Here is a 22,359-nt window from a genome sequence, read left to right as displayed (position 1 = left end):
TCTCCATCGCCACACTCTGCTGCCATGTGCCACTTTCAGGTCTCTTCACACTGCTGGTGTGTTAAATTTTTTGACATAGGGTGCTGCAAGATAACGGGCCTCACATAGCTGCTGCCAGGCCCCTAATCAGCCATGGGCCCCTATACCGCCTCCTCCTGCTGCTGCCAGGTCCAGAGTCTCTCATGCCATGTGCCACTTTCAGGTCTCTTCACACTGCTGGTGTGTTAAATTTTTTGACATAGGGTGCAGGCAGATTACGGGCCTCACATAGCTGCTGCCAGGCCCCTAATCTGCCATAGGCCCCTATATACCGCCTCCTCATGCTGCTGCCAGGTCCAGAGTCTCTCATGGGTCCCTGTACGGCCTCCCATTGCTGCTTTCTCCATCGCCACACTCTGCTGCCATGTGCCACTTTCAGGTCTCTTCACACTGCTGGTGTGTTAAATTTTTTGACATAGGGTGCAGGCAGATTACGGGCCTCACATAGCTGCTGCCAGGCCCCTAATCTGCCATGGGCCCCTATATACCGCCTCCTCATGCTGCTGCCAAGTCCAGAGTCTGTCATGGTCCCTGTACGGCCTCCCATTGCTGCTGTCTCCATCGCCACACTCTGCTGCCATGTGCCACTTTCAGGTCTCTTCACACTGCTGGTGTGTTAAATTTTTTGACATAGGGTGCAGGCAGATTACGGGCCTCACATAGCTGCTGCCAGGCCCCTAATCTGCCATGGGCCCCTATATACCGCCTCCTCATGCTGCTGCCAAGTCCAGAGTCTGTCATGGTCCCTGTACGGCCTCCCATTGCTGCTGTCTCCATCGCCACACTCTGCTGCCATGTGCCACTTTCAGGTCTCTTCACACTGCTGGTGTGTTAAATTTTTTGACATAGGGTGCAGGCAGATTACGGGCCTCACATAGCTGCTGCCAGGCCCCTAATCTGCCATGGGCCCCTATATACCACCTCCTCCTGCTGCTGCCAGGTCCAGAGTCTCTCATGGGTCCCTGTACGGCCTCCCATTGCTGCTGTCTCCATCGCCACACTCTGCTGCCATGTGCCACTTTCAGGTCTCTTCACACTGCTGGTGTGTTAAATTTTTTGACATAGGGTGCTGCAAGATAACGGGCCTCACATAGCTGCTGCCAGGCCCCTAATCAGCCATGGGCCCCTATACCGCCTCCTCCTGCTGCTGCCAGGTCCAGAGTCTCTCATGCCATGTGCCACTTTCAGGTCTCTTCACACTGCTGGTGTGTTTAATTTTTTGACATAGGGTGCAGGCAGATTACGGGCCTCACATAGCTGCTGCCAGGCCCCTAATCTGCCATGGGCCCCTATATACCGCCTCCTCATGCTGCTGCCAAGTCCAGAGTCTGTCATGGTCCCTGTACGGCCTCCCATTGCTGCTGTCTCCATCGCCACACTCTGCTGCCATGTGCCACTTTCAGGTCTCTTCACACTGCTGGTGTGTTAAATTTTTTGACATAGGGTGCAGGCAGATTACGGGCCTCACATAGCTGCTGCCAGGCCCCTAATCTGCCATGGGCCCCTATATACCGCCTCCTCATGCTGCTGCCAAGTCCAGAGTCTGTCATGGTCCCTGTACGGCCTCCCATTGCTGCTGTCTCCATCGCCACACTCTGCCATGTGCCACTTTCAGGTCTCTTCACACTGCTGGTGTGTTTAATTTTTTGACATAGGGTGCAGGCAGATTACGGGCCTCACATAGCTGCTGCCAGGCCCCTAATCTGCCATAGGCCCCTATATACCGCCTCCTCATGCTGCTGCCAGGTCCAGAGTCTCTCATGGGTCCCTGTACGGCCTCCCATTGCTGCTTTCTCCATCGCCACACTCTGCCATGTGCCACTTTCAGGTCTCCTCACACACTGCTGGTGTGTTGAATTTTTTGACATAGGGTGCTGGCAGATTACGGGCCTCCCATAGCTGCTGCCAGGCCCCTAATCTGCCATGGGCCCCTATATACCGCCTCCTCATGCTGCTGCCAAGTCCAGAGTCTGTCATGGGTCCCTGTACGGCCTCCCATTGCTGCTGTCTCCATCGCCACACTCTGCCATGTGCCACTTTCAGGTCTCCTCACACACTGCTGGTGTGTAGAATTTTTTGACATAGGGTGCTGGCAGATTACGGGCCTCCCATAGCTGCTGCCAGGCCCCTAATCTGCCATGGGCCCCTATATACCGCCTCCTCATGCTGCTGCCAAGTCCAGAGTCTGTCATGGGTCCCTGTACGGCCTCCCATTGCTGCTGTCTCCATCGCCACACTCTGCCATGTGCCACTTTCAGGTCTCCTCACACTGCTGGTGTGTTGAATTTTTTGACATAGGGTGCTGGCAGATTACGGGCCTCCTATAGCTGCTGCCAGGCCCCTAATCTGCCATGGGCCCCTATATACCGCCTCCTCATGCTGCTGCCAAGTTCAGAGTCTGTCATGGGTCCCTGTACGGCCTCCCATTGCTGCTGTCTCCATCGCCACACTCTGCCATGTGCCACTTTCAGGTCTCCTCACACTGCTGGTGTGTTGAATTTTTTGACATAGGGTGCTGGCAGATTACGGGCCTCCTATAGCTGCTGCCAGGCCCCTAATCTGCCATAAGCCCCTATATACCGCCTCCTCATGCTGCTGCCAAGTCCAGAGTCTGTCATGGGTCCCTGTACGGCCTCCCATTGCTGCTGTCTCCATCGCCACACTCTGCCATGTGCCACTTTCAGGTCTCCTCACACACTGCTGGTGTGTTGAATTTTTTGACATAGGGTGCTGGCAGATTACGGGCCTCCTATAGCTGCTGCCAGGCCCCTAATCTGCCGTAGGCCCCTATATACCGCCTCCTCATGCTGCTGCCAGGTCCAGAGTCTCTCATGGGTCCCTGTACGGCCTCCCATTGCTGCTGTCTCCATCGCCACACTCTGCCATGTGCCACTTTCAGGTCTCCTCACACTGCTGGTGTGTTCCATTTTTTGTCATAGGGTGCTGGCAGATTATGGGCCTCCCATAACTGCTGCCAGGCCCCTAATCTGCCATGGGCCCCTATACCGACTCCTCATGCTGTGACGTTGCAACAAGGTGGAATTCAACCCTACATATGTTAGACCGCCTTTACGAACAGCAAAAGGCCATCACAGATTTCCTGATGTTAAAAGCAGATAAAGGTACTCCCTGTGTAACTTAGATGTCAGCCATTGGCAGCTCATGCGTGACACCTGCGCTTGCTCAGGCCCTTTGAGGAGGCCACGCTATTCGTGAGTCGGCAGGACTATGGGATGAACGACGTCATTCCTCTGTTGCACGTCCTGGAACAAATGCTGTTAACAATGGCTGGTCAGGGTGCGGTAGACGTGGCGCACAGATCTCAACGCCACATGGCCCCTGTGGGGGCAGGACTGGAAGAAGAGGAGGAGGTAGAGGAGGACATTGGTGCTCAGGAATTATTGAGTGAAATGGGTGGTTTTTCCACTCAGCGGACAGGAGTGGAGGAGCAGGAGCATCTGGTAGAGGAGGAGGAAGAGGAGACAGAGGACCTAGACGCACCGTGGCAGTATGCTGTGGAGATGGAGGCAGGGAGTCCCTCGCATTCCTTGGCACAAATGGCCCATAGCATGCTCGGTTGCTTGCGTAGCGACAGCCGAATAATAACCATCAGACAGAGGGATGACTTTTGGCTGTCCACCTTGTTGGACCCTCGCTACCGTTCAAAAATGGTGGCCTTTTTCACACCTGCTGAGAGGGAGGCCAAAATAACGTACTATAAAAAACACCTATGTAGTCAGCTGGTCTCTGCCTGTCTGCGCCAACGTCCATCCTCAGACACTGTGGGCCCTGTGCGCTCGTGTTCCGCTGCCATGGCAGCAGGGGAGGGGTGGGGTGGTAGGAGCAGTGGCAGCTCCACCAGCAGCGGCTGCCTCAGTCTGCAGTCGATGATGAGTAGCTTTCTTCACCAGCGCAGTGAGGAAACTACTAACCAGCCGCAGCAGCAGCAGCAGCATCAGGTGGACCTGGAGCAGGACCTCAAACAACAGGCTTAGGCCTACTTGGACAGCACCCTGCCAACCGAGGTAGACAATCCCCTTGACTACTGGGCAACGAAACTTGACCTTTGGCCCCAACTAGCTGAATTTGCCCTTGAAAGGCTGTCATGCCCGGCCAGTAGCGTGGCATCGGAGCGCGTGTTTAGTGCGGCAGGAGGTATTGCAACTCCGCGGAGGACACGACTGTCCACCCAAAGTGTGGAGAGACTCACGTTTGTGAAAATGAATCAGGCGTGGATTAGTCTGGATTTCAAACCACCAGTTCCTGACACAACTGACTAAATCCGCCATGAATCATGCCCCAAACATGTGCCACTTTCAGGTCTCCTCACACTGCTGGTGTGTTCCATTTTTTGTCATAGGGTGCTGGCAGATTACGGGCCTCCCATAGCTGCTGCCAGGCCCCTAATCTGCCATGGGCCCCTATACCGCCTCCTCATGCTGCTGCCAAGTCCAGAGTCTCTTATGGGTCCCTGTACGGCCTCCCATTGCTGCTGCCTCCATCGCCACACTCTGCCATGTGCCACTTTCAGGTCTCCTCACACTGCTGGTGTGTTCCATTTTTTGTCATAGGGTGCTGGCAGATTACGGGCCTCCCATAGCTGCTGCCAGGCCCCTAATCTGCCATGGGCCCCTATACCGCCTCCTCATGCTGCTGCCAGGTCCAGAGTCTCTCATGGGTCCCTGTACGGCCTCCCATTGCTGCTGTCTCCATCGCCACACTCTGCCATGTGCCACTTTCAGGTCTCCTCACACTGCTGGTGGGTTCCATTTTTTGTCATAGGGTGCTGGCAGATTACGGGCCTCCCATAGCTGCTGCCAGGCCCGTAATCTGCCATGGGCCCCCGTACCGACTCCTCATGCTGCTGCCAGGCCCGTAATCTGTCATGGGCCACTGTTGTCGCTTGTTGGCATATTCCGCTCGTTCAGATGCTCCTTCTCCTGCTACTCCTCTTCACGGATTCCGTCAGCAGTCTTTCTTGGAATCCGTTTCCAAGAGACAACAGTTTGCGAGCACGCACCCGACGGTGCAGAAGCTGAACGTCCTCCTGTCCAAGTTGCTGCTGCCAGGCTCGTAATCTGTCATGCGCCCCTGTACCGCCTCCTCATGCTGCTGCCAGGTCCAGAGTGTGTCATGGGCCCCCGTACCGACTCCTCATGCTGCTGCCAGGCCCGTAATCTGTCATGGGCCCCTGTACCGCCTCCCCATGCTGCTGCCAGGTCCAGAGTGTGTCATGGGTCCCTGTACGGCCTCCCATTGCTGCTGCCAGGCCCGTAATCTGCCATGGGCCCCTGTACCGACTCCTCATGCTGCTGCCAGGCCCGTAATCTGTCATGGGCCCCTGTACCGCCTCCTCATGCTGCTGCCAGGTCCAGAGTGTGTCATGGGTCCCTGTACGGCCTCCCATTGCTGCTGTCTCTATCGCCACACTCTGCCATGTGCCACTTTCAGGTCTCCTCACACTGCTGGTGGTTTCCATTTTTGTCATAGGGTGCTGTATGGCCTCCCATTGCTGCTGCCTCCACCGCCACACTGTGGCTCCACACTCTGGTTTTGGCCCCGTGACTGCCCAAATGAGTGAAGTGTGCGGTGATTCTAAGATCGACGGCACTCATCTGCATGTCATACTGACTGACAGTATTATTTCTCTTCCCCAGCAGACTCCAAGGGCATTTAAATTAAAGGTACAGTGTTCTGCACTAATATTAAGTCTCTCTGAAGCCTAGAAACACCCTTTTTTAAGTTAAATTCACAGCGAATTTATTCGACTCGAATCGAATATTGTCCACGAATTCGCCGAATCAGTCGAATCGAATTTTTCATTTCTTCGCTCATCTCTAGTCTTGATGAATTATGGGAGTATGTGAAACCTGTTGACCATCTTGGACTGTAAATATACATACATCTGTGATGTACACCATACTTATCTCTTTAATCTCTCTTATTTCTTTTTATCTCATTAAAGAGAAAACATTTAAACATAAAAGTGTCTTATGTCATATTAATAAAATTTGTATTTTTGAAATTTTGGTTTATTTTTTATATATGTCCTAAGGTGCTGTGTCAAAGTCCTACATGAAACTTAATAAAGTTGTCAATACCTATTTTATTCAGTTCTTCTACCTACTGTAAGGAAACTGTACATGCAAGCTTTATTATCCAAATCAGAGACTGCAATGTGACATTATTAGGGGCATATTTATAAAACAGTGAATGTGACACCAAACATTCACAGGTGGCAAATCATTTAATCCAGTTTAAAACACATGAAACCTGGAGTTGAATGTTAATTGAATGTCAAATTCACAGCTCTTTAAATATGTCCCTGGATGTTGACATGCTAACAGCATAGAACAACTTAACCACTTGAGTCTCCAGTACTGTTTTAAATTGGCATAGGAATAGTGACTGGTTCCAGTGGCTTAGCTGTCTGTCACAGCTGGGCCCCAGCACTAAGAACAGGAGCTGAAACTATTTTTTCCAGGGCTTCTGATCATGCTACATGTCACTTCATAGGATTGTTTGTAGCAAACCACTGTCAACACAATGCTTCTGCATCATGCTTACATTGGGAAGCATGTGATGTCATGAGAAACATATTATTGCTTCCTCCAAGTATGGAGGCTGGGACATTGCCGGTTCAACTCTGTCCTCCCTCTACCTGCAGCAATAGATCACTGCAAAAGTAATCTATTACTTGCTTAATGAAGCCAGCAATAGATCATTTTTAGAAGTGATCTATTTCTATGCAGCTTCATGAGGGGTGGCTCCACTGACCAGATCCAACCCCCCAAGGGAGAGAGAGAGGGGGGAGAGAGAGAGAGGGGGGAGAGAGAGAGAGATCCTGTCATGCTAATTTGTACGCTGGCCAACTCAACTTATTGTTATCTTAATGTTATACTAACAATTTACAAAAAACACTTTTTCCTGATGCGTGCGTTGTAATGTAGTATTCGAAGGGTAATAAAGTGTTCACTTTGAGCTTTGACATTTTGCTATGTTACGTAAAAATCCCAATAATGTGATACATTTTAATCAGCAAATTTTCTGATAATACTTTGGGGCAAATAAATAGGGTTGCACAATGTACAGAAACTCTGTACTGCAAATGCTAAATTGTATAATGTGTGGAACCAAGACATGAACAAAAATGGAAAAATAAAACAAGCAGGATTTAAGAGGGTTTAGGGAGAAAAAGGATCAGGGACTTAAATGGTTAAAGGAGATTTAGACTCTTAAATAAGCTTTAAAAAATCTCATATTAGCTTTTTTTTATGAATGTAGTTTAAAGAGATGTTTTACAATCTTTGATGGCAGCTTGTCAACATGCTTCCTGGTAGATCATTTGAACAGCCAAAAAGAATAGACATTGCACAGCCTAACTTCACCAGTATCACCATCAGGAAGTCAGTTCCAAGCAATGATGTATGGTGAAAGCTGGAGCATGTGTGTGTAGACATGAAGTGGATAAAAAAATGGATGAGATCAGCACTGATATGCAAAAAAAGATGAAAAAAAGTGAAAAAAGTATTTTATGGAAAGAAAAAGGACAATGTCATTCAGTGAGGGTTTAGATCTACTTGAAGGTGAAAATGTATTGCTTAAAGACTTCACTCTGTAAATGGACATTATGTTTCTCTCTCCCCTCTGAGAATGATGTGTCAACTCCCACAGCCTCTTGGGATTTCCAAGTCACATATAACAAGAGGCTGCACAAGACAAAACATAAAGCAGCCGGAGGTCGGGCTGCTTGCAACCAGAAGAGAAATCTGGGGACCAGTACACCTGAACAGTAAATCAATGCAAAGGTGCTGGATTTACTGGACAGGTTAGTGTGTATTTTGAAGAGAACCCAGCATAACAGGTGAAGGGGATAGGGGAAGAAAAAGCAGGGTGTTAAGTACCTTTTTAAGATTGGAAATCTACAGTACATCCAATTTCCCATTTCTTTCCTATACTTAAATATACAGTACAGGGCTGTAGAACATGAAAACTTGTCATAATATGACTACAGGCATTGAAATTGCTGACCTTGTTATGAAAATACTGAATGACTTTAATACACATACCAGGAATAAGCATGTAGCAACTGACAGCCAGAAGTCCGCATCTGCATTCTTGCTCCTGGTCAGTTACCATAAAGTGAAACCAGCATGACAGCAAGCATTTTCAAATAGAGAACATATAAGGAGAGACATAAAAGGTAGCAACAGTGGCAATGTGTGTCTCTCATTACAGGTAATCTTAAATTTACAGGCTCTTCAAATGGTTGCATTACCAGTCAGAATTATTTGGTTTATGTCTATCAGCACCTTCTCTTTTGTAAATGAGCATCTTGATAGACAGGCTGTACCATATTATACTATTGCACATAGTCTGGTTATGGTCATGTATCATCAAATATCTGGCAAGTTTGATTTATATGAAAAAAATAGCAAGAAAACTTATGAGAAAGTAGCAAGGGATACATTCACAAGATCTACCAGACCAATAGTAATAGTTTTTCATGTTTACAAACACAGGCCAAAATTTTTTCACATACAACACTGGGCAACAGTAAAGTGTGTAAGTAATCATCATGATCACAGATCCTGCTAAATTCCTACATTGGTTTTCTATAGCTGTTGTTGCCATTTCAGTACAAAATCATCATAGAGCTTCTGATGGTTATGTATTATGTCAATACCTAAAAAACTAGTTTGATAACACCCATCATATTGATGACTAATAGGGATGGGCTTGAACACCGGCCGTTCATGTGTTCGACCTAACACACAACAAAAAGGGTGTTTGACGGGCTGTTCAAACGCCACACCGCACAATGCACTCACAGTGCATTGTGATTGGCCAAAGCAATGAACCTAACCACAGGTCAGGTGCAATGCTTTGGTCACTAAAAGCACAATTGGGCGGAGCTAGTGGTAATGGCACATCTGTTTACATCTGACTGGCAAATGTCAGATAGTGGCGAGTGATCGGTGGGTGCAAACGGGTTGGTAGGCATTGGGTTTTTTTTTTCATTTTGGCGAGTTCAAGTTGTCATGACAACACTGGACGCAGTAATTGATGATGGATTACAACAATGGAACCATTTTTTTGGATTTTTTGGGGGGCTTTTTTTTTAATAAAAGACTTGTCAAAAACTAGTGTTTTCTTTTTTGTCCAATAAAGGACATTTTCAAAAGTCTGGGGTCTTTATTTTTTACTGAATTTAACCCTTTAGTGAATGGGTGCCCCTTACTCATTCACAAGGGAGATCAGCATCAGGATGCCCCCTTATTTAAAGGGGTACCCTGATGCTAATGATCTCCCCTGCCTGCAGACCCCCTCAACCACTGGGCCAGGGTTGTGGGGAAGAGACCCTTGTCCCCACCAGCATCGGGACACCGTCCCAATGCCGAGGGCATGTGGCCTGGTAAGCCGCAGGGAGGGGAGATGCTTCTTCGGCCCCCCCTTTCCTGTTTAGGGGGACGCCATTGCTTTTTTCACCTTAAAATTCCTACCAGACCTAAAAGGCCAAGTATGGCTTTATTGCTTTACTGTGGGGACCCCACACTGTTTTGTTTTTTATAAAAATGTAGGCTCTATACATTGTACAGATGTGAAACTTTACAGGTAGTTTAGCCCCCCGGGCATGATATTTATGATTTTTTTTTTCTTTACCTTAAGCAATGAAAAAAAGATTGCCCCTTTACAAATGGTACTTTTTGACATTTTTTTTCACTGATTCATGTCCCTCAGGGCAGTACCCGAATCCCCATATCCCATTTATGGCCAATAACTTTAATTTAGGCATTAAAAATGGGCACTTTTGAATTTACAAGTTCGAGTCCCATAGACTTACATTGAGTTTGAAGTTCTCAGTCATACATTCATTAGGTTAGAATGTTTGACCACAAATTAAACACGAGGGTGTTCAGCCCATCACTGATGACCAATACTAATAAGCAGGAAGGGAGTAACATTACTCTTTAGGATTGGAAATCTATATCCAATTTCCCATTGCTCCCCTATAGTTAAATATATAGGACTGTACTTGAGGGGAAAACTTGCCATGATTAAAGTACAGGCATTGAAATTGCTGACCTCATTCTGAAAATACTGAATTACTTTAAATTTAAATTTTGAACGAGAAAAATCAGCATAACAGCAAAGAGAAAAACACAATTTATTTGATACTAATTATTTGAAAAGCACAATTTAAGAACTAGCTTGTATCATTTAGATGCAAATGTTTCCAGCATTACCTATATACAGTATTTGGTCATGGAAATGCTACTAAAACAACAAAAAAAGCAGTATATGCTTGTCTTTTCAAAAGAACTGAGACCTTTTACATTTGACTAGCTTTATAGAATCTCTTCAACTGAATCCTGAATACATGACAAGCAATTTGATTATGTATTAAAAAAAAAATAAGAAACATTCTGATACACTTACGCTGACAAACAGGTGGTTTGCCTGCATTACTCCATGATCCATCTTCTTGACATACTGCTGTTGATTGTTGACTAGATTGTAATCTGTAGCCTTCATTACATTCATATATCACTTTGCTTCCCAAAGTAAACTCATTTCCAGACACTGAGCCATTTCCAGGTGGCTGGGCAATTCCACAGGATATAGCTGAAAATATAAATAAACGCTGAGTGTTTTATGCATTATGTTTATGAAAAATATACATAAATTTAAATAATATTAGCTGCATAACACTTTGAGACCACAATATGCATGCTGAGAAAAATCAGCAGCACTGAGACCTTTTCAATTTCTGTGTAATTAGATTTAAAGGTCGTTTTTGCTGAATTGCTATTTTACATTTATGCTTTATCATGTTGACTATTTATAAAACCATTTCGAACTCCAAGTACATCGGTACCAGGAGAAACACGAGAGACTGCCATTGTTGACCTGTTCTCAAAAATGCTAGTTACTTGGCTTCAATACTTTACATCAATATCCTAGATTGGACATACCGCAAGCAAAATCAGTGGCCAGAACTCCTGAGGTGTTCCAGTTCAGTGGAGAAAAAAAAGCATTAATACCAATGAGTGAGCATGGAAACAGGTAATATATATTTTAACAATGCAACCTTTATAATCACTTCAATAGAGAATCTATTAACATTTTTTACAATAATTACGTGCACCTTCTTTTCAGAGTTCTGGCATTGGGAGACCTACAAATGGCACAGCTCATTCTGACAACTATAGTGTTTCTACACCTCTATCTATGTGTCAGGGTGAAGGATGGAAGGTAAGCAAAGCACAACATACAGTAAAGAAACCTGGCTTTTGTGTAACTTAACATTACTAGTATCCTTTTGACACGTGAGGTCAGAAGTAATTCTAGCTTCTCCGCTGTCAAATACAGGACGACAATTTTTTTCTTCTGTGATTAAAAGATAAAATACTATAGTGCATCAAAATACAATGTAAACTACGTGTGTCAAAGCACTTACCAAAAGTGCGTGCCTATCTCATTACAAGATTAGGCACACACAGGTGACTACAAAATTAGGCAAAAACAGATGAAACCTTTAGGTGGACTACACATCTTTGGAATGAATACAAGCTTTGTTGACCTAATCTTTTAGTGAGATATGCACACACTTCTGGCAAGTGCTTTTTCCTATATTAGTGGTGGTAGTCACCTTGGATCAAAGATTTTTCTACACTTGTATTATATACTATAATATACTATAATATAGAGTATTATAGAATAATATTGGTGATGGGAATTTTTTAGTCATTACACCATTGGATTGCTTCATTTGAACTTATTTAGTTTGAAATTAATGTTTATTAAAAATGTGTTCATGTATTGTTTTCAAGACGTTGTTTAATCACAATATTTATTGAATTATTTATTGTGCATACATTTTCACACTGATGAATATTTTAGATGATTGAATCAGCACTGTAATTATTATTTTGTTATATCACTTAGGGGTTTATGTTTATTTATAGCTGCTGGTTATTAGTAGTAGAATAAGTTATTTCTTTCTCCTTTTTGCAATATAATTTTCTCACAATTTATTATATCTATCAGTGCGGAAGGGTTTATATTGGAAAAGAAAAATCATCAAACTTGAGTCAGTAGTGCATTCAAAAAGAACTATGCTATTACAAGAGTAAAATAATCATGTTATTAAAAGTAGCAGGTTATTATCATTCAGTACCATATCCAGAACCAGTATGCTTCATTTTTTCACTGCTTGCATACAACTCAATCCTGCCCCAGTCTGATGGTGTTGTGCAACACTCAAGTGAAGATCATTTAGGGATCCTCCTAGGAGATGTAGATTAGTGTTTCTGACTCCGGGAAGCACTCTTTATTGCTCACAGAAATACCTACATTACTGGAAACCTCCCTCTAGAAGGACTGCATCTATCTTAGTTCAACTTGTGCACTAGCAGCTTGAGGTGTAGAGAGATACCTGCCTATGCCGTTCCTCCCAGACCACACTTTTACCTTTGAATAACCGTCTCTGTAATTCAGAAAGGAGGTATCAGGTAACAATGAAGTTATTTCTTGTACAGGCAGCAAAAAAGGCAATGTCTGTACCACCTGAAAAAAGTGCTTATGGTAAATTCACCACTGTCAACACATCTGCAAATGTTTTGACACACAGATACAGTACTACAGTTTGAGCTTTCTGAACAGTTAAATTAAGCCTGTACTGAGGAAGTATGTAGGCTACCAATGCAGACTACTTCTTTTATAAAATGCTAGTGATTTGGTTGTCAAACTGATCCAATAATTTCAGTATTTTCTAAGTCACTGACACGGAAGATGTATACAGATTATTCTGACTTGATTTGCCTAGATCCACATAGCTCTCTTGCCAATTGTAAGGCATCACACTTTATTTGCTGGATAGTTTATATAATAAAAAATACCCAACTGAAGAAGGAGAACTGGAACAGCAAGGCCGGGAATAGGTTGTGAATTATGCTATAGAGATGCCACTGGTTGAGTTCCAAAGACAGAAAATTAGCCAGTGGATAGCATACCAGACTGTACCTGAAATGTAGCTAAAAATTCCTTTGTTGGTTTTTTGTAGGATTTTTTATATTGTGCAGAAAATGGAAAATTTATGTTAGATTTTTATTTCTGTCTGTGAACCCATTTCGTTTGTCCCTTCATGTCCCTGTGAAAATAGAAGTGGTAATGCAATTGTCACTGGAAGGAATGGACAGCCACAAGTATGCTCGCTTTTCCTCACTCATTAAAAAGTTATTTTTTATCCATGTCCATGTTGTATTAATAGCCTGTCCGAACAGTAAATGAGGGGACATCTCCAGTAGGAACACAGATGGTAAAAGAAACTTGACAGATGCTCTAATCCTCTATCATTCTATACAAAACAAAAAAAAATAAAATTGGCTGAAGTGTGTTCTGCATTTTGACCAGTTTTAGGTTTTGATGTGAATGTGTCCTATACACTATGCTCATCTCTATCAATTACATTTTGTAAGCCAAATAACTCATACAAACACATTTTACATTTAATGATCCTACTTCATTAAACTGGAATATGACTGGTTTCTATTAAATACAACACTTTTTGGCAGCATTTCTGTATGTTTCTGTATAAATAAACTTGATTATATTTACATTACAATATTACTGTTTAATGTACATGGAATGCTAAAGTTTTTTTGTTTATTTCCTTTGACTCACTGTATACACATGAATTTAATGTTACAATAGTATTTTCTGTAAAGCCACAAACAAAGCTGAGTACTTGCTGAATTTTATGAAGGAGGATTTAATTAATTCAGAGGTGGTTTGAAAGTCATATGTTGAAAATTCTTCCAAAGACCCCTTCAATTAGTGTGAAGCTTCAAGTACTTCATTCTAAGTACATTTGAGATAATTGACAGACTGGGAATAATGTCACCTGGCTCAGAGATAATCTTAACCAATTAAAGATTTCTTGTGCACAATGTACTGTTGAGATGCTATTACTGTGTATATTTTTCTGAGAGATAATGAGCAATTTGGAAAATTGCTGTCTTTGGTCATAATATAAATTTATATATACAAATGAAAATTCAAAGAAGAAAACATAGGAATTTAAAGAGTTATACAAATTAAGCATATAACTATTTACATTTATTTACAAAAGTATATTTTGATAAACAGAAAAAGGAGTATAACGAGCGCTGGACAGTTTTAGAGCGAAATATAAAAGCAGCTGGCATGAAAGGCAAGCCTCCAAAACGCCTCGTGGTGGACAATCAATATGCGCTGCATGTTTTTGTATATGATATTTTGATAAACGTGGACAATGTGGCAATATATCTTACAGTTTTTTAACTATAATTATTATAGCTGATCAGTACTTTTATGGTATCATATTGTAGCAATTAATTCAAACTGGCTTCACATTCCCATGTTTTTTCACTTATCTATAGACAAGATTTAGCCACAATAGAGAATGTGGAAATCTGTACACTGCATAATGTATCTATCACCACCATGTTTTCTTGGCAAATACGTCTATGAATTGTTTTTAATTCCTGATACTCGATTGCATAAAGCCAGCAAGAGACAGGAAATGTATTCCAAATTACATCTTTTTTTCTTTTTTACTTTTAGTCATATAACTTGACAGTTTTGGAGGAAGAGCAACTTTTCTAAGAATTTTTTCCAACAATACTTCTTAAATAATGCAATATTACTGTATCTTAGGAAAATAACAAGACCAGAAATATGGAAGAAGGGCAGCAAATAATAAAATCATTACCATTTACAATAACTCACAAATTCATTGAAACTATTAGTTTTTCTTTCATTACAATAACATTTGCAAATAAACAAAATGCCATTGTAAAACAGTCTACCATCTCTAACAAAATTCCAGTTCAGCAAGTTGAACTCTATGTGAATGCAGGGATAAGCACTATAGTATTGCTTATCAACTCTTTTGTTATACAAGTATACACCATTAAATGCATATGGTCATCTTTTAGCTAGGCTTGTATGGCTTCTGGACAAAATAATTTTCTCTTGTTGTCATGTATTGTTATTGTATAAAAATAAAGGAGACTAATAAAAAGCAAGAGTAAAAAAGGAAACTGTGCACAAGCTGTCCATTAACCACTTGCCCTCCAGAGAATTTACCCCCCTTCCTGACCAGGCCATTTTTTTCAATACAGCACTGCATTATTTTAACTGACAATTGCACGGTTATGCAACGCTGCATCCAAATGACATTTATGTCCTTTTTTCCCACAAATAGAGCTTTCTTTGGTGGTATTTGATTGCCTGTGCATTTTTATTTTTTGTGCTATAAACAAAAAAAGACTGACAATTTTCTATAAAATATATCCAGTAAAAAAATTAAAAAAATCTAATTTCTTCATAAATTTAGGCCAAAATGTATTCTGCTACATGTCGTTGCTAAAAAAAAGTAAATTAATTGGTTTACGTGAAATTCATAACATCTACAAATGGCGGTATATATATATATATATATATATATATATACACACACACACACTGGAATTATTTTTTTTATACTAGTAATGGAGGCGATCAGCGACTTATAGCGGGACTGTGGTGGGCATTCTGACACTGGGGGGAACTGACTAGCTGTCACTGAAATCCCCAGTGACACCAATAAAGTGATCAGTGCCGACACTGTACTAATGACACTGGGCAGGAAGGGGTTAACATCTAGGGCAATCGAAAGGTTAACTGTGTGCTGTTTTACTAGGGATACATGCTGTGCAGAGAAATACAAAGCAGCATGTCTTTACTGGCAGGATAGAGACCTGTGTTGTTTGCACACAGGTCTCTCCCCTGTCAGGGTTACTCGGTGATCGCCGGGTGCCAGCTGGGAATCTCGGACCGGGACCCAGTAATTGACATCTGTAGCTGCCAATGGCAGCATGGGTAGGGCATGCCCCTATGCACACGTGACTTTGCGCAGCCCTGCCTCCCTGTAGCGGTATTTCTGCTATAGGGCAGTGGGTAAGTGGTAACTGCATAGAGATCTACAGTTGTGTGATTCTTAGTGTCACGTTGCCATTGTTATGGTTGGTGTTTGGAAGGGAATAGGGTCAAATAAAAAGAAAGAGAAGAATTGAAAGAAAACCAGAGTAATATATGAATTTCCACAGAAATAGTATCCATTACAGCATTAGACTACATTGGTACTGCTTTACAATGCAAGAATCTGTGTCAGGTTTTTGTTCACTTCAAGTAGATTTGTATTTCCACAAAAGTCTATGGAAATGCAAAACAAGTTTTAAAAAGGTCAAATTCAGGTCAGAAGGAGGTAAAGGACAGCTTCAATACACCTGTCAATTAATTATCAATGATCTCAGGAGTGTCTAAAACTGATGTCAAACTGATGCCATCCACACAAGCCCTATGCCTATCAACATGAGCCCTACATATAGGCTTTAAATATTCTACTGTTTATAATATATTTTAGTTATGACACATTTTGAAATGATTTTAACCAACCCTTTTATTTTCTGTTATGTTCTTACTTAAGAAATCCTATATAACCTCAAGATTTAGAAACTTTTCTCCAGCTGAATAAATCTGGCTAAACAATTAGGATTTTTTTTTTTTTGTTCAACATTAAAGTCTACATGTTTTACAACAATAAAATAATATTATAATTAATTTATATTATTACATATAATGCTACATATTACTAGAAAAACACTTAAGTCAATTTCTAGGTTTAGGCTCATGGGACCAATTATATAGTTATTCACTTAAATTAGTAGGAAAAAAGCCTTAATCTTCCACATGAAGGAAAACGTGAAGAGGTTTTTAATCTTTAAGAAATTATTGATGCATATTGAACAGCATCAAATGGATACCTTCAGAAGGCACAACCATGAAAAGGTCAATATGCATAGCACTATATTTATACATACCTCTACAAAAACAAATGCACACACAATAGCCAATGTACCTAAACATATTGTATTAGCTTTGCATTTCACACAGTCATAATGAATGTAAAAATGTTTATGATCACTTTTTTTCTCACTTTTGGGGGAGATTTCGCAACCTACATTTTTTAGATGGGCGATAAAAGAGTTAAAGAAAGGCAATATCTGATTTCCATCTCTATGTAAGGGGTGCAACTCATGAAGAGCATAATGATTCTTTTGTCATATAACCACTTCCAGGCCACCCTATAGCAGTTTTACTGCTACAGGGAGGCCACTCTGCACAAAATGAAGTTTATATCCATGAGTTTGCATTTCTGGGTAGAGGGTGCATGCACCACCCTACCTGCTCTGTCACTGGCTCCCAAAGTTGTCTTGGCCAGTGATTCATTGCTGGGACTCAGTGATCAGCGGAGCAGCTGACAGGGGAAAGATCTGAGTGTTAACAACACAGATCTCTCTCCTGTTAGTGGGAAAGTGCTGCTTTCTATCTCTGCAAAGTTTAGAAAGTTTATTTTTATTTTTGCATGGGGTATGTTTTATAGCAAAAAGTAAAAAATATAGGTTTTTTTTATTTCCAATCTTTTTTCATGTATAGCACAAAAAAAACAGTGATGATCAAATACCACCAAAATAAATATCTATTTGTGTGAAAGAATGATATAAATTTAATTTGTGTACAGTGTTGCAACTCAATTGTCAGTTAAAGTAGTACAGCGCCATATAGCAAAAAATGGCCTGGTCATGAAGGGGTAAATCTTCTGGAGGGCAAGTGGTTAAACTGCCCACTTCTTGATGGACAAACAGACATTTCATTAAGCTTTAAAGCAACCCCTGCACTAACTTCATATTCACTTTTATATATTTACACTGTGTTGTTTTGTGTTTAAACACCCACACACTTTAATAGCTGTATGCAGTTTTTTTTTGTCATTAAATGCAAAAAAGGCATAAACAATTCTTAGCCTAAGTGTGCAGTCAGCCATAAATACTATAAGAATTGTGACTTACTCTTTACATAAATCATAGCCTCACATCATCTACAAAATGACAAAATGCGGTGTGGAAGCTTAACTACTAGGTTGTTTTAGGCTAAAGGTAGCCCATTCATTCTTAGGCCTAATTAGAGTTAGTATCTTTTTTTTTTTTTCTGTAAACACAGCATTTCCTTATTTGTTGGCTACTTAAAACCTGTCAGCAGCTAACATATTGTATAAACTTAAATGCATTGCAATGTTCTTCCTAAAGACCATCAACCTCCCTGCTCATTGTTTCCAAGGTATGACTTTAGCCTCATACTTAAATAGTTATGACCTTCTTTTTCTCTAAATACTAAAAAAGACTTTGCACTTTTTCACCTCACCAAACTCACTTCCAGACTTATTGACATAATAGCTGTAATGGTTAATATTCCTACTGCCCACAAGCCATGTTCATTGGTATGGCATGATCCCAGTGAAACTCTCCAAGAATGTCATGTTTGGATCCCAGCAACTGTATTTCTTCATATCAAGACTGGATGCAGGAAAAAATGCATATAATTCCATGTTTTATGGGTTGTAAGTGAATGTATAGCAATCCAGATGTCACAGGAAATCCTGAGTCATGGGCTGGCAGCCTAAATAGCTACACAGTGGCTGGTGCAAGAGTCCATTACTGCCTCCCTGTGTGGAAGGAGTACAGCTGAGAGAAAATAATTCAATATTTTCTCTCTTTATATGTATGTCTTCCATTACTACTTGCTAGACAAAAAAATATCTCTACACATGACATACCTTTACAAATTGGTGCTGGCGAAGCCCATTCATACATTCCATTTCGTCTTCGTATGCAAGTTGTGTTACTGTTCCCAACCATTTGATATCCAGCCTTACAGTAGTAGTAAACTTTTGAACCAAGTTCAATGCCAGTCTTGTTCAAAATCCCTCCATTATTTATTACAGTGTGCAAACTACAGTAGGTGGCTGTAAAACAAAATACAAAAATAAGTAAATTAAACCATAAAGAACTTACAATACTTTCTGTTGTTGTGGACACAAAGAAGCCAAAAGACTTAACATACTCACATGCCTGATTTTTTTTTTTTTTTGCATTGTTCCAAAGGCAAAAATTCACAGCATCTTTTTATGTTTGATGCTGCAGCCTGGTTATTTTAAATAGCTCCTCATAGCACCAAATCCTATCCCTAAAAACCCTACACAGTTTCACCCATAATAAGATTGTCAAGCCAAAGCCATAAATGCTTGAGCTCATATAAGTTATTATGTAAGAAAAATTATTTCTTGGGATTTTTAAAATAATTGACAATAACATAGCAGTAGTTATTAGCATGCACAAGAAAGAAGTGCCAATACTATTCGCCATTTAGGTGTGGCAAAAATAAAAAAAGCCATAAATGCTTGAGCTCATATAAGTTATTATATAAGAAAAATTATTTCTTGGGATTTTTAAAATAATTGACAACAACATAGCAGTAGTTATTAGCATGCACAAGAAAGAAGTGCCAATACTATTCGCCATTTAGGTGTGGCAAAAATAAAAAATCTCAAGCTTATTTTTTAATTTTAGATAGATTAGGGAAAGTTTAAAACCCATTTCAGGTTTTTGTTTAGCTACTATTTCTCATTAGGGAGATTTCCATTTAGTTTCTGTTTTCAGACAGAATGGGATACATTTTCTCGTTTTCATCACAACATTTGTGTCAACATCTGAAAATGTTGAATTTTTCCTCACCTTTAGTCCTAGTGAAAAGAGACATAGAAATCAGCAAAATGCATATAGGACTGCTGACCCACCTCTACAATACCAAAAACTTAAAAGAAAGGTTTGATTAATGTGAGCTCATGCCCAGACTATGGACCCTGAAGCATTTATATATTTTGAACAAGCATTAAAAGGATTTTAAAACAAGCCCTCAGTCACAGCTGTAGCTAATGACATTATAGAGAAATGAATCTACAAAGTTCAGATTTTCTATTACTTTCCTTTGTGCCAGAATCTTGGCAGCCTGTCAGATTTTTAAGGCAAGCATGCAGTAGGTGTTTCTAAACTGCTAGAAACTGCCTAAAACCCGGCTGCAGTGTGTTTATTGTGATCTATGAGGATCTTTGAGAGAGGGTTACTTTACATGACAAGCAGTTATGTCAGGGATAGATTGCTTTAAATCCCTTTAATAGGGATGAGTCGAACTTCCTTGGGTTCGGTTCAAGCAGGTTTTGGCAAATGTCAAAAAAAGTTTGGATGCTGAGCCTGAACCCTGCTGAAATCAAAGTGAGCCCAATCTTCCAAAATGGCCATTTTCCAGGCAAGTAGGCACAGGGTTGTTAAAAAAAACATTGGAGGTCCTGCTGGCATATTAATTGGCATCACTTTTTTCTTTGTAAATAACCCTTTTCCTGTAGCACATTCTACAAAAAGAATGAAATAAAAAGTAGTAGTAGTAGTAGTAGTAGCAGTAGAGTCCTCTCCAAAATGCATAAAAAACCCTTTGAGTCTGGCATGGATTTTAAGGGGGTACCTGAAAAAAAAGGTTTGATAAAAAGGGGGGTGCAGCCCCCATCCTGAACCATAGCAGGCCATATACCCTCAACATAGGGGATGTCTTGTCAGGGGCAATTCCCCTGACAAAGCACCTTGTCCCCAATTGATAAGGACAAGGGCCTCTTCCCATGACCCTGGCCCAATCATTGTGGCAGACTGTGGGTAGGAGGCTTATCTGAATATGGAAGCCCCTTTAAAAATAAGAGAGTGGCTAGATATCACCACCCTCACGTAAATTATTAAAGGGTACCCAGTCCCCTATTCAATTCCAAAAAAGTAACATAGAAATAAAATGTCCATCACTTGCCAACTCAGTGAAATTAAAAACCCAATGGACCCGGCACACATGTTTAATCCCAATGGTATGGCCCATCGTAGTGACATCATAGAGCAAATATGACCATATCCATATTTGGTCAATGTCATTACCAAAATATGGCCATTGACTATATGTGGGCAGTGATGTCACTGCTTTTCCTGCCCCTTTTTTTATTTGTTTGGCGATTCCCAGCCATGTAAGCTAATGTACCAGTGATGGCAGCAGTTGCTAGAGACACAGGGGGTTCCAGTGCCCACTGCTTCCTTAGTAACCATTGACAGTAGAAAGGTGTCATATATAGACGAAGCAGAAACTCTGCTTCTATATATAATGCTCAGCAATTCATTTTGGTTTTGGTGTTTATCCATTGACTCAAACAGTCAAAGTTCAGCCTAAACTTTGGTCCAAACCATTAGCTCATCCCTACTATTTATATGTGTTAAGAATATATAAATAATGTATTGTTCATAGTCTGGATACAGGTGAGCTTTAAATGCAAATTAAAGCCTAAATCCAGGTTTCTTGTGATTTTAAATAGGTTGTATGCACCAAGCTGGTATAAACAAACTCTTTGCTTCACTTACAGATGTGCCTGCTGAGAAGCATTACATTAACTGTATGTAGCATCAGCTACATATAGTAAACAGTGCTGTGCTCCAGGAGCAGGATGGAGAATTCATGTCCTGCTCCCTGAACAAAATCGGGCCCTGCTGAAAGGAAGCATAGAATTTCATCAATGAATGCAAGGGTTGCTCTGACTGGCTGAGGTGGAGAGGTGGATTGATGAAGTTACAGCTCAGTCAGACTCAATTTTCTTCTGGGAATGGGATGGGAAGTATCTGCACTGCTGCTAGTACATAGCACTGTCTGCTGTAACTACTGTAACTGATGTTACATACAGATTATACAGCATTCCCAGTGGGCACATCTGTTGGTGAAGCAAATAGTTAATTTGGACCAGCTTGGTCCAAGCAAACTATTTCAAGTCACAAGAAACCTAGAGTCAAGTCTAGTCAAGAAATACCTCTATGTAAAATAGAGTACATTTACAAAACCAGTTAAAAATACTATTGAAATATCTGAGTTCACAGATGATAAAATAACTTCCATACAGTTACAAACCTGAATATCGTATCTTGAAACCTCTTTTATTTGTAGCATGATCCGTTGACCAGCGAAGAAAAACAGTGTTGCTTTTGCTTGTAAAATTTTGTTGCCCTGTTAAATTGCCACTTAAAGCCACAGTAAGAGGGCTTTGTCCAGACGGCCCTTTAAAAAAGAATACAATAAGAAAATCACTTGAGCAAATTTGCTTCTTTCTGCTCTCCCAGGCTTTTCTAAAGAAAAGTACATTTCATTCATCTGTGCTGGAAATTTACAATATTATTACTATGGCTTAAAATAATAGTGACTGCTATGTTGTGATTTATGCCATGATTTTCTTGCCTTGGTATAAAATTATATAATATTTTATGTGTATTATGATAACATTTAATTCAATATAAAAAAGAAGTTTACATCATACTTGAAAGATTA

General features: G+C 41.1%; 1 protein-coding gene across 1 annotated transcript in view; it reads right to left on the bottom strand.

The window, feature by feature from the left end:
• The window catches only part of CSMD1 (CUB and Sushi multiple domains 1), a 2,075,474-nt gene that overhangs the window by 235,024 nt on the left and 1,818,091 nt on the right, over nt 1-22,359 (bottom strand). The window contains exons 48-50 of the mRNA XM_089679519.1: nt 21,946-22,092; nt 18,740-18,928; nt 10,480-10,665 (exon numbers count right to left, since the gene is read on the bottom strand). Of these exons, the coding sequence (XP_089535645.1) occupies nt 10,480-10,665; nt 18,740-18,928; nt 21,946-22,092 (522 nt within the window). The remainder of the gene's footprint in view (nt 1-10,479; nt 10,666-18,739; nt 18,929-21,945; nt 22,093-22,359) is intronic.

The sequence above is a fragment of the Staurois parvus genome, unplaced genomic scaffold, assembly GCF_062004578.1.
Source record: "Staurois parvus isolate SC_StPar_1 unplaced genomic scaffold, SC_StPar_1.0 ptg000226l, whole genome shotgun sequence".
Classification (NCBI taxonomy): Eukaryota; Metazoa; Chordata; class Amphibia; order Anura; family Ranidae; genus Staurois; species Staurois parvus.
This window is presented reverse-complemented; position numbering and strand designations above follow the sequence as displayed.